Source organism: Callorhinus ursinus, unplaced genomic scaffold (assembly GCF_003265705.2).
Source record: "Callorhinus ursinus isolate GAN/ISIS: 27379988/994484 unplaced genomic scaffold, GSC_fseal_2.0 scaffold51, whole genome shotgun sequence".
Lineage (NCBI taxonomy): Eukaryota > Metazoa > Chordata > Mammalia > Carnivora > Otariidae > Callorhinus > Callorhinus ursinus.
Window position 1 is genome coordinate 7,593,944 of NW_027397113.1, and position 12,975 is coordinate 7,606,918.

The window sequence follows — 12,975 nt, forward strand, 5'->3', positions numbered from 1 at the left end:
CGATGCCGGTGGGTCAGAGAAAGCCGGTTGCAGAGAAAGAACAAAGCAAAGGGCACAGAGAAAGGAAGAACCAAAGACACAGGGGCCCAGACAAAAAGACTCAGTGAGACTATTCACATTGATTCTTAATGGATTCCAGGTCCTCCTCAGCCCTGGATATATTTTCTGACCCTGAGCTCAAGAAAATATCCTGAATTCTCTGAATAGCTTTTGTTTTGTTTAAGCTAAACTCAAGAGTTTCCAAACCAAACAATTCCAAAAGCAGCTCTTCTCCCTGTATCGTCTCCTGAACACTGACCTTCCCCAGAGTTCCTTCCTAAGACCCCTTCCTCAAATATTCTTTACCAGCACTGTCCAGTGGAACCAAACCACTTATATAATTTAAAATTCCTAGTAGCTAGTTCTTAAAAAGAGGTAAAATTAATTTTAAGTATGTACATATGAAAATAATTTATTTAACCCAAAATATCCATATATTACCATTTCAACATGTAATCAACATAAAGATTATCAATAAAGATATTTTACAGCCTTTAATTCATCATAAGTCTTCAGAATCTGGTGCGCATTGTACCCTAATAACACATCTAAGTTGGGAATCAAGAGAGCCGAGTTCTAGATGGGCTTGCTGTGTGATCAAGGACAAATCCATTGCCTACTCTGGGCCTTGGTCTCCTTATCTGTACCATGAGAAGTTTTCATGTGAATGACAGCATTCGTCTCTGATTGTATGTGGTTCTGTGGCTCTTGGCCAATCAGAAGTCCCGGATTTGACCCCTTCTTGGTGAACATGGCCAGAACTGAAGTCCACATTCCAGTCAGTCCAGGGAGTCCAACTCTGAGTATTTAATGACCCAGAATGTCCCTAAGGGATAGTTCTCATTCTGCCAATCATTCGCTATGGTAGCATTTCCATCCAGAAACCCTCCATGAGCTGGGAGGCTGGTGGGAAGTATCCTTACTAGCCAGATGATCCCAGGAGCCAACCACAATTTAGTCCCTGGAGCCTCCAGTTGAAACTTTTCCAGGCTCAGCCTGGCTTGGAGCTAGTCAGGCACTAGGGAGGGGGCTCTTCTCAAAGGCAAAGCTGGGCACATGCTCAGAAAGGGAGGGTGCTTGTAGAGACCATCTCCCCCACTGCCCTCAACACTCCTCCCACGCCCCCACGAGGGCACCAAGTCCTGGCAGGAGATTGGCCCCAGAGGCCCCAGCTGTTTGTCCAGCTGTCCTCACATCCCCAGGTCACAAGGCTCTTATATACCTTGGCCTGGAGAATGTTGTCAGGCATCTGGACACCCACTGGGTCCCAGCCCAGAACCAACATTCAGGGGGTGGGGGTGGGGGGGAGCTGGGCTGAGTTACATCCCTCTCTGAGCCTCCCTATTCTCTTCTGTACATAATGAGACTGGATGAGCCCTAAGGCCTCTTTAGCTGGGCAGTGCACACCTCTAAATCAGCAGGAAACAATCTGGCTTTGAAGTTAGACAGAATAGATCTGAAGCAGTCTAAGACTTCATGTATCCCAGCACCTCAACAGACAGTAAACACCCTCCCAACTTAATACAAAAGTGTAGTTTGTGTAAACTGCACAACAATAGCAGGGCATCTTAAGTCCTCACAGGAGACGTTGGGAATACAACTGCTTCCCCTCAACAATATGACTTGGAGATTTATGCCTGGAAGAACTGAGAAATTCCCCCTCCCTTCATGGCCCTTTGCATCAGCTAATTCATACGGGGCCTGGCTACCTCCCATAAAACTCCAGAACCCTAACCATCCATGCTGTTTGGATATATGCCAAAGTATCTGATGAAGTGAGGTGGATGGACAGTCAATACAAGGCAGGTAACAGGGAGGGACAGCCAGAGACCCCAAATGGAAACACACCACAAAGAATAGTCTGGCATGAAACCTCAAACCAACAATCGAGTTAGAACATGGTGGAGAAGAATGTTGGCCTGTACCCAGAAAGGTTGGGGTCCTGATTTGAATCCTCCAGTGATAAAACTGGCTAGGTATGCCTGGGAAAGGAAAGGGCCACCATGCTTCAGAGTCCAGGCTACTCTGCTGTACTCCAGCAGAACGTGCAAACATTTTCCCTACTCCAATAAGAGCATGGGCATTCTTAGAAATATTCTGGTAGGAGTCATCTGTATGCCTGGAATATCCTTGGCCAAGCGGGTATGGGATTGATCACTATTCAAAATAAGTCTGAGACATCTCTTAGGATAGAGTTTCCCAAACTTAGCACTAATGACATTTGGGGTCCAGAAAATTCTTGATTATGGGAGGCTGTCCTGTGCATTGTAGGATGTTCAGCAGCATCCCTGGACTCTACCCACTGCACGCCAGGATTGCTAACCACCCCAGTGATCTGATGAGATCTGATTGGCTGGATCATGGGTTGGGAATGCCAATAGAGCATGTTGCAACTTCTTGCTTTTATTGATTTTTTTTTTTTTAAGTAAGTTCCACATCCAATGCAGAGCTCAGTGCGGGGCTTGAACTCACAACCCTGAGATCAAAACCTGAACTGAAATCAAGATGCTTCATCGACTGAGCCACACAGGCACCCCAACAGCTTCTTGCTTTTAATTTGTACCGTGCATAGTATATAAAACATGGACTCTGGAGTCCGTTTACTCAAATCTAAATCCAACCAAAAATGTCTCCAGACATTACCAAATGTCTCCTGGAGAGTGGAAGGAGTTGGGGGGAATCACCTCCAGTAGAGAACCACTGTTCTTAGGGTAAGATGTGCTTAGGCCTATTTTCTCTCTAAAATCCATTTGATAGTCTCACCTTTTTACCAGGAACAAATAATAAGAACAGCTCATACTCACTGAGCTCTAGGGCAGTGGCTACTTTAAGATCTTTACTTAAAGGATTCACTCATTTAACCCTCAATAAACCCAACGAGGCAGACACGACTATTATGCCCACCTTACAAACAAGAATACCAAGAAATATAGGATTTTAGCAATTTGCATTCACTACACAACCAGCAAATGTGGAATGAGGATTTAGATCCAAGTAAACCGACTCCTGAGTCCATGTTTTATATACTATGCACTATGCAAATTAAAAGCAAGAAGTTGTTGGGGTGTCTGGGTGGCTCAGTCAGTGGAGCATCTTGATTTCAGCTCAGGTCTTGATCTCAGGGCCATGAGTTCAAGCCCCACACTGGGCTCTGCACTGGGTGTGGAGCCAACATAAAAAAAAAAAAAAAAATTTCAATTCAATAAAAGCAAGAAGTTACAACTCACTCTATTGACATTCCCAACCCATGATCCAACCAATCAGAGCTCATAGAAGCCCATCCAATCAAAACTCAGCACAGTCCTGATCTTGAGGGATCAGGGCTCAGAAGCCAAACCGTTAGAGGAAATCAAGTGATTATCTTAGAGTTGTGGCTACAAATAAAATAAGTTCATGCTCGACTGAAAAAATGAAAACAAAAACAAAAAAAATTATGGACAGAGACAACAAGACAAAGGGAAAATTTTGAATCAGAATAAGCCAGAAGGTAAAAGCTGAGACACTGCAAGAATCGATCTACATCACGTATGATGTTGGTCTTAAGTCCCAGTCCTTCAAAAGTAGCCTCTGGCCTCTTTAGTTTCTTCCGACTGAACAAAGCTGTGGTCCCATAAGATCTGAGTTGTCCCCAGGAGACCAGAGACTAGGGCTGCCAATTTTAGCAAATAAGAATACAGGATGCCCAGTTAAATCTCAATTTCAGATCAATGAATAATTTTTTAGTGTAAGTATGTCCCATGTAACATTAGAGATATACTTACACTACAATAAAATGTATTTGTTGATCTGTTACTGGGAGTTCTGTATTTTCTCTGGCAACCCCTCCCAAAGACAGACTGCTTGGATCCTATCCACTAAAAAGGACAGAAGTCCCTTAAGAGGCCACCACACTTCCCGGAGACCTGTCTTCTCACTAAAAGGAAGACAGCAAGGTCCCACCGGCCCCCTCTGGCCCCCAGGTGCCCAGACACGCCCTCCCAGTACATCCCGTCTCACCACCCCCACTCCAGTCCACTCTCCTGCCCTTTATACCCACTTGGAGAATTTCCACTGACACAAGGATACTCAGAGGGTTAATCCTTCTGATACCAAGTCACACTTTAACTCATTCCCTCCAGGCCAAGGATTAAATCCTGCCCATGTAGGGGTCAGGGCTACCACAGACCCTGAAAGCTGAGTACCCCACCCCCAAGTGAGGGGAGGCTCAAGGGAAAGGGAGGGACAGAAGACGGAGAGAGCAAAGGAAGGAGGGGCAGCTAGCCAGGCTCCTGTCCCCCCACAGAGCCAGCTCCGAGTCAGCTCTAGGAACAGTCAGCTGCAGAAGCAACAGCGGCTTCTCTCCTCTAGCTAAGGACAGCAGGCACACGGACTCACAGACAGAAGTCCTCAGCCCCCAGCCGCTTGGCCGGGCCTGGCCCCATGGCCTTCAACGACCTCCTGCAGCAGGTGGGGGGTGTCGGCCGCTTCCAGCAGATCCAGGTCACTCTGGTGGTCCTCCCCCTGCTCCTGATGGCCTCCCACAACACCCTGCAGAACTTCACTGCTGCCATCCCCACCCACCACTGCCGCCCGCCTGCCGACACCAACCTCAGCAAGGACGGGGAGCTGGAGGCCTGGCTGCCCCGGGACAGGCAGGGGCAGCCGGAGTCCTGCCTCCTCTTCACCATCCCCCAACAGGGACCGCCTTCTCCCAACGGCACAGGGGCCAACGGCACGGGGGCCACAGAGCCCTGCACCCATGGCTGGATCTATGACAACAGCACCTTCCCTTCCACCATCGTGACTGAGGTGAGGATACCTGGGCCCCCTGCTCCAGAGGCCAACCAGACTTGCCTTCCCCTCTGAGACAGACAGACAGACAGAGGCATACACACACGCATGCACACGCACCCAGACTGTCTCAGATTCTCCAGAGGCCAAGATGGGAAGATGAAGAAAGGGGTTCAAGGTGGGGGCCTTTACAGAAAAGGGGAACGTCCGAGTCAAGAAAAGTCCCTCAGCGCCCGGGACCGGGGAAGCAAACAGCAGAGGGAAATGTCAGGGGAAGAGGGTGACGTAGGCCTCAGAGGGCCAGCCCAAGGGAGGGGAAGGGGAGCCCGGCGGCCCAGGCTCATCTCCGCCTGACCCTTGCCTCCTCTCCCCACAGTGGGACCTCGTGTGTTCTAACAGGGCCTTACGCCAACTGGCGCAGTCCTTGTACATGGTTGGGGTGCTTCTCGGAGCCATGGTGTTCGGCTACCTGGCAGACAGGTCAGTCCTGCGTAGAGCCACCCGGCCGGGCTGGGCCTGAGCCTCAGCTGGGGTCATGGGAACCAGGTGGGAAGCTGGCCTGACCACCTGGGGCTGGTCTGAGGACCTACAGGGCCAGCCTCAGGACATGGCACAGGTCCTCAAAAGACCACCAGCCCAGGGCCTCCCCCAGGGCAGGCACTCCTCTCCGTGCCTGGCCTGGCACAGTCAGCCCTCAGGATCCCTGCTGCTGTTCTCCCCTCCCCCCACAGGCTGGGCCGCCGCAAGTTGCTGATCTTGAACTACCTGCAGACGGCTGTGTCAGGAACCTGTGCTGCCTTCGCTCCCAACTTCCCCGTCTACTGTGCCTTCCGGCTCCTCTCCGGCATGTCGCTGGCTGGCATCTCCCTCAACTGCATGACACTGAGTGAGGGATGCCAGGAGGGCAGGGCAGATCCCTACCCACTCCTCTCTGACCCCCCAACCCAGCAGCCCCTTTTCGGCTGCCTCTCCCAGCCAATCCCTCCTGAGTCCTGCCTGCCCACTTTTGGGGGGCCAACATAACAGCTTTTCTCCCGGACTCATACCATCCTCACCCTTCATTTAGACACGACTGCAAACTCCATTTTAAGGGCCAGGCAGTTCCGATAAATGACTGAAGCCGACTGGGTACAAGAGGCATTAGGGAATGGTGAGGACTGTAGACAAAGGAGGGTCACAGCCCCATCCAGAGGGGCCACAGTCACTCAGCTGTTCCAGCCAGAAGGGTCAGGGCTGTCAGATCTTACCGCCTCCTCTTTATTAATGTAAAATACCCCAGTTTTGTAATGTTGGAAATTAATTCTAATATTTTTAACATAGGGCAAGCCAGCATCATGTACACCAAACACATTTATGGCCTGAGCATGGTCTGTCCATGAACCGTCAATGGGCATCCTCTGATAAATCACCCCCTTCTCCCTGGTTCTCAAAGGAGGAACCTGAGACTGGGGACAAGGGCAAAAATCTACCCAAGGTCATCCCTCAAGCCCAGAAGGGAATCTGTGGATTGGGGGTTCTCTGGACTACAGAAATGAACTGGGATGGGGCCAGGGCCAGGGCAAGACACCTAGAGAATTCAGCCCCAAAACCCAGTCTACGTGTCCAAGTCATTGCCCCAGCAGCCGAATTAGGAGCCCACAAGGAACAAAGCTGGGCCTCTTCAGACCACAGCGAAAGGTGGTCCCACTCCCACCTTGACTCTACTGGATGGAGGAAAACCACTGTCTCTTCCAAGCTGCTCTGGCCACTGAATTGGCCCAGGCTGAGGGAAGCCACCACTGAGTGGTCAGAGACACTTTGAAGGGAAAGGGGGCCCCGGCCAGGACAGTAGGTTGGGGAGCAGCAAGACACAGCGGGAGAGTGGAAGGGACAATTTCTAGGGATTCCAAACCCATCTTCCCATTCCTTCCTCCACCAAAAGTCCCCTACTTCCCCCATCATGGCACCCATCTTCATTTGATGTGTCTTCCACTGAGCCCCAGGACAGATCAAAGTTTGGGTGGAGAGAGGGGTCTTTGCCTGGCCCAGGGGTCTCCACCCGCCAGGCAGCCCAGTCAGCGGCACCCCTCTGTTCTCACCCTCTTTCCAGATGTGGAGTGGATGCCCATCCACACGCGGGCTTGTGTGGGCACCCTGACTGGCTATGTCTACAGCCTGGGCCAGTTTCTCCTGGCCGGGGTGGCCTTGGCTGTGCCCCACTGGCGCCACCTGCAGCTCCTGGTCTCCGTGCCTTTTTTCGCCTTCTTCATCTACTCCTGGTGTGTGGGGCCCAGGGTGGGCAGGGGTGCCCGAGGGCTGCCCAGAGGGCTGCAAGGGACAAGACATGCCCCAAATCCCACTGCACACTCCACCACACAGAATCAGAGAAGGTCAAGGCCAGAAGGTCAGACCCAGGCCAGTGCCTCCGTGTGACAGATGGGAGAACTGAGGCTGTGGGAGGAAGGATCTGCCTCCCGCCCCGGGGATCCTGCTCTTCAGCTCCCCCCGCCACTGGCCCTCCACCCTGCCTGCGCTACTGCCTTTACCCAACACCTCAACGCTGCGCTCCTGGGTTGGGGAGTGGGTCATCACCAAGCTGGATGCTGCTTTGTGGTCCCAGAGAGATGGATCTGGCAAAACCCCTGGGTTCCCAGCCTGAAATGAAATCCCACTGCAGTCCCCTGGGAAGCCCACCCCCTGCCCCCAGCCCAGCCTCCTGGAACTGAAGCCATGTTGACACCTACCCCCACCCCCCCACCCACCCCCACTCCCAGGTTCTTCATCGAGTCGGCCCGCTGGTACTCTTCCTCTGGAAGGCTAGATCTCACCCTGAGGGCCCTGCAGAGAGTGGCCTGGATCAATGGGAAGCGGGAAGAGGGGACCAAGCTAAGTATGGAGGTGAGACCCACCCCAAGACCTCCCACGACACCCCACGAGGATTCTACCCTCAAACCCTGAGCCCAGGTCTCAGAGGGCTTCCCTGAGTAAGGGGTTAGGCTGGGAGGAGCTTCTGGAGGAGTCCAGGCCCTGAGCCCTGCCCATCCTGGCAGGTGCTCCGGGCCAGTCTGCAGAAGGAGCTGACCATGGGCAAAGGCCAGGTTTCCGCCTTGGAGTTGCTGCGCTGCCCCGCCCTTCGCCACCTCTTCTTCTGCCTCTCCACGCTGTGGTAGGCCCAGACAGACGGAGCCATAGAGACACAGACAGACCAAGAGACAAAAGGCTGGCTAGGCAGAGAGTGGATGCAATGGGTGGAGGAAGCCAGAACAAAGGGAGGAAAAGTCAGCAGACCTCCCATGAGAGGCAGTAATCCTCCACCAGGGACAGTCTTGAAGAACCAGATGACCTCCCCTCAGTTCGCTTCCAGTCCCCACACTGGGCACCAATCTCTCTATCTTCTTCTCCTTTTATTAACTCTGTTCCAATACAAAAACACCTCATCAGGATTGGTGAGCCCCAGAGTCAACAGAATTACATCTTGAAAGCAGAGACCAGTCCAGCTTGCAAAACATTTGGAGACTTTACTGGCCTTGCAGGGCCTGCCAGAAACACAAGCATGGGCAATAAGATGCCTAAAACTCATCTCCAGAAGTACACGTTGGCCAAGGCTGGTAACAGCCAAAAATGTCCTTTCCGGTTGCAACATTCCCCATTACCCTTCTGATATGCTCCCCTCCTGAGCCCATCACCAGAGTAACCCCATGACAGTTAGGTGAAGCATGGTCAACAATTCTACCAGTGAATTTTTTCGTTCCAATTTGGCATTTACTCAGGTTGTGGGTCTTATCCGATAACCTGAGCTTCATTTTGTGGGCTCCTGACATGTTAAGAAGCACAACCATCCCAGAACCATGCACAGGTCTGCAAAGCCTGGCCTTTCCTAACACCTTGACCCTAAAGATGCGGCTTGAAAATCCACCTGCCCTCAGCCCAGTATCAATAGATAAGCTAAAGTATCAACAGATAAGATAAAGATTAAACCTATATAAATCTTACATGACAACTAAGTGAAAATCCCCTAATACACTGGGGATCCTAGTTATCAGAAGATTGGGAAATTTGGGGTATTGGAGGACCCCACACTTAGACTAAATGCATACTAAATGTCTGAAGAAAGATTAGCCAAGGCAGATTCCAGCTTCTGAAGCAGGGTCATAGTGTAGCTCACCCCTATTTTGAATGAGCAGCCCCCCCTTTAAGCCTTCCTAACCAACTCCATATCCTTCATCCCTCCCCCACTAGGTTTGCCACTAGTTTTGCCTACTACGGGCTGGTCATGGACCTGCAGGGCTTTGGGGTCAGCATCTACCTAATCCAGGTGATTTTTGGTGCTGTGGACCTGCCTGCCAAGCTTGTGGGCTTCCTTGTCATCAACTCTCTGGGTCGCCGGCCTGCCCAGATGGCCTCACTACTGCTGGCAGGCATCTGCATCCTGGTCAACGGGGTGGTACCCCAGGGTGAGCACCCACGAGTACCTTGGTCCTTCACCCTTAGCCCTATCCCCAGATTCTCAGCCCCCACTCCCGAGCTCCCACTGATCCCCTCCTTTCTTTCTCTAGATCAGTCCATTGTCCGAACCTCTCTTGCTGTGCTGGGGAAAGGTTGCCTGGCTGCCTCCTTCAACTGCATCTTCCTCTATACTGGGGAGCTGTACCCCACAGTGATCCGGTGAGTGGAGCCTAGTGGGAGGGGTCTTGGGACAAGACATCCCCCACACACACAGAGGTCAGACCCCAGAGCAACACCCAGTGTGCCATAGCCCAAGGCCCCCTCCCAGCACCCATCCATGCAAGGTGTGTATCAGCTGCTCAATATACACTTTGTGGCTAACACAGATGCACCTGCCCACTAAGCCCTTACCTGATCCAAGGAAAAGATCGCAAAAGGAGCCACCATCTGGGGCAGGGTTGAGAGCCGAGAAAACACATCTCAGAGGCAATTCATCGAAGTTCCCCTTCCCCCACCCCACCTTGACCTCCAAAGCCCAAGTTAGAAGCTGCCACCAAATCTAAATTTCATCTATAAACCAAGTGGTACGTCTGAAACCAAAGACCAAACAGGAAAGTAATTTATCACAAGAGCCACATTTAATAATGCTGGTGCTTGGTAGCTGTATAGATAAACACAGCACTGCTTTTTGAGAGCCAAAATTGGGGGAAGGCATTTTTGCATTGAGAAAAAAGAAACACATGTCTATTTTAAGAATGGGATGAAAAATTCACATGAGATGTCAAAGAAAGGCCAGGCTTCCCTAGGCTGCTGGGAATGAGCAGGGTCATGGGTGCTGTCCTGCGCCCTCACAGAATTTCACGGGAAAGAGCAACAGTATAAATCACTTACTATGCACCAGGCATCTTCTTAAACTTTTTATAAATATCAACTCATTGAATCCTCATGACAAGCCCATTTTACCAACGAGAAAACTGAGCCACAGAAAGGTTGAGTGACTTGGCCCCACATCACACAGCTTGTAAGTGAGGAAGCTTGGATTTGAACCCAAGCGGTTTGTCTCCTAAGTCAAAGTTTTTAACCTCTGATCTCTCAGAGAATGTTCTTAACATAGTCTTAACATGCAGCTTCCAGGTCCTCTCTCCTGGGGATTCTAACCCAATAGGACTGTGTGGGCTGGGGCAACTAGAACTCAAAGTCCCCCAGGAGATCTGAGAATGATTGGTCTAACTTAACTGTCTCATTTGACAGCTCAGGAAACTGAGGCCCAGAGAGGAAAAGGGACTCCTCCTCGGGTCGCATGGCAAGTTAAGGGCAGAGGCAAATTTCAGCCTCCTGATTCTCTGGCCAGAGCCCTTCCCACCCTGTTATTTTGTTTTGTTTTAATCTCCAAAACAAATGCCAGATTGGTTTGCTAATCAAAGGGGGAATTGAGGAGGGACCAGGGGCCTTCATCCTGAGCTGCCCTGACCCCAAATTCAGCCAGCACCTCAACATTCACGCTAGAGCAGTGAGTGACAGCACCCCACCTTGGGCCCTACAGGCAGACAGGCATGGGAATGGGCAGCACCATGGCCCGTTTGGGCAGCATCGTGAGCCCACTGGTGGGCATGACTGCTGAGCTCTACCCCTCCGTGCCTCTCTTCATCTACGGTGCGGTGCCCGTGGCCGCCAGCGCTGTCACTGCCCTCCTGCCAGAGACCCTGGGCCAGCCACTGCCAGACACCGTGCAGGACATGGAAAGCAGGTGGGAGCAGGGACTTATCCCGGGTCACAGGCCCAGGCTGGGGTGGCACCGAGACTCAAACCCAGGCCTCCTTGTTTAGGCCAGGGCTCTTTGTCCACTTCCCCAATTGGCTGGGGTCTAGAGTCCTTCCTGGGGCTCCTGGCTCCAGGGAGCAGTAGATGGGGCAGAGAGATGGGAGCTGGGCACGGCTGAGTGGAGACTCCCGGGAAGGCCCCAGCTCCTAGCCCTTGGTCTGGAGGCTGCATACCCAGGACACCGCTCTCCTGCCCCCAGGAGGAGAGGAAAGCCAAGGCAGCAGGAGCAAGAGCAGCGGAAGAAGATGGTCCCACTCCAGGCCACAGCACGAGAGAATGTACTCTGAGCACTGGGAAGGGGCCTCACAGAGCCCCAAAGGGAGTGAGGGTCCTACAGGTCCTGAGCCACCCCCTCTGGGAAGGGAAAGGGGAAATGGCGGCCCAAGGGTCCAGGCTGTGGTTCAGGAAAGCACCTCCCAGGGGTCTCCTGCCCTGAACAGATTCCACCAAGACCGCGTCATTAAAAGGTTTGTGTGCAGCATTTCCTTTTATCTCTCTTGTCTCGAATGTAATAGCCGCTCCACATCAGCCAGTGGCCCAAAAGTCCATACAGTCCAGTCCCCTGCCCTCAACCCCCAGGACTTTATAAACCATCCCAGAGAATTGGAGAATCTCTTCCCTGGACCCCCTCCCCTGCCCGTCTTTCCACACTTTTCCCTCCTTCCTTCTCTACCTTATTCAAATATTTCTGTGAGTTTTAAATGTCTTATGCTCCTCCCCCTCCCTGGCGGACTGGAAATTGACAAGGGACTAAATGAAAGCAGCCAATCAGAGGCTTTGTTTCAGGCTCCTCCCCCTCAGTGAGGGCCAATGGGAACCTCCAGCAGCCAAGCGGGAGAGAAAGGACCACAGAGGCTGTGATGTCAGGAAGCTGGCCCCTGCTCCTCTAGATTCCACCAGGCTCCAAACTCAAAACCAGTTTGCCACTTCCAGCTCTGCGGCTGGAGGTTCTGCCCACTAGATACCCTAACATTCCCACCACCCTCCATGGATATTCTTTGCTGTTCTGCCTCCTGCAGGCCCCGGGGGTGGGGGGGGGGAAGGCTAGTGGAGACAAGGGAGGAGGGAAAGGGGAGCGTAGGACCCAACCAGAGAGCACCAGCACTGAGTGCCTCTTTGGTGCCAGGCACTGTCCTAAGCACCTTGCATACACTGATTCATTTAATCCTCCCAGTAACTTTCTAGAGATAAATACTATTGTTATCCCCCATCTTACACCTGAGAAAATCAAAGCACAGAGCGGCTAAGTCACTTGCCCAAATTCACACGGTTAGTAAATTGTGGAGTCAGGATTAGAATGCAGACAATCCGGCTCTGGAATGCATGGACCTGACCCCTCTGCCCAGAGTTGTAAGGCACTGAGACCTTGGTCTCTTGCACGCCCAGGGCCTGACTTCTCCTCCTTCCTGGCCTGAAAAGAGAGAGAGAAGGCTAAGGGGGGGAGGCGGAGAATCCTGGTAGGAACCATGTGAAAGGAGGGATGAAAGGCAGTTCAGGGGTCACATCAGGAAGAGACAAGGGTATCTGATCACTGCGTCAGCAAGGGAGCTCATTTCAAGGAAGCTTCGGGGGCATGGAAAAGACAGCCCTATAAGCATCCACAAGTGGCAGGAGGCAGGGCACCAGCCATGCCCTGCTGTAAATGTGCTTGCTTGGTCACGCTTGTCTCCTGGTACACTGCCCGTTACTCTTTCCCGTGCAGCTGACTCAGCCCCCCAGCCCCTCATCCCTCGAGGAAAGTCCACACCTCTGAAGCTGTGCACATTGTTTTCCAGGTGGGATCCTGGGGCTCTAGCTGAATCAGGGCAACCTGGAGAGGGTAGGTAGCCCAGAGTTCCCCTGAAAAAGCCACAAAGCCCTGGGACAGCTCACAGCAGCTCAGACAGCAGGATTTTCAGGACAAAGTGGACAGAGCTGAAA

At 52.2% G+C, this 12,975-nt stretch overlaps 1 protein-coding gene across 1 annotated transcript; it reads left to right on the forward strand.

Annotated features, from left to right (window-relative positions):
• The first annotated feature begins 4,216 nt into the window (after window positions 1-4,216).
• Window positions 4,217-11,529, forward strand: SLC22A6 (solute carrier family 22 member 6). Its single transcript, XM_025879146.2, has 10 exons — window positions 4,217-4,827; window positions 5,186-5,289; window positions 5,541-5,695; window positions 6,899-7,067; window positions 7,563-7,686; window positions 7,839-7,954; window positions 9,028-9,242; window positions 9,345-9,453; window positions 10,778-10,981; window positions 11,255-11,529. Exons 1-10 carry the CDS (start codon window positions 4,459-4,461, stop codon window positions 11,340-11,342), a joined length of 1,653 nt encoding a protein of 550 aa, XP_025734931.1. The 5' UTR covers window positions 4,217-4,458; the 3' UTR covers window positions 11,343-11,529.
• Window positions 11,530-12,975: the final 1,446 nt, after the last annotated feature.

Excerpts from the sequence above, each read along its gene's own strand:
- SLC22A6 (XM_025879146.2), top strand. The coding sequence starts at position 4,459 with ATGGCCTTCAACGACCTCCTGCAGCAGGTGGGGGGTGTCGGCCGCTTC. Across the intron at positions 4,828-5,185 it reads CTTCCACCATCGTGACTGAG|TGGGACCTCGTGTGTTCTAA; the intron begins GTGAGGATACCT and ends CTCTCCCCACAG. Across the intron at positions 7,955-9,027 it reads TTCTGCCTCTCCACGCTGTG|GTTTGCCACTAGTTTTGCCT; the intron begins GTAGGCCCAGAC and ends CTCCCCCACTAG.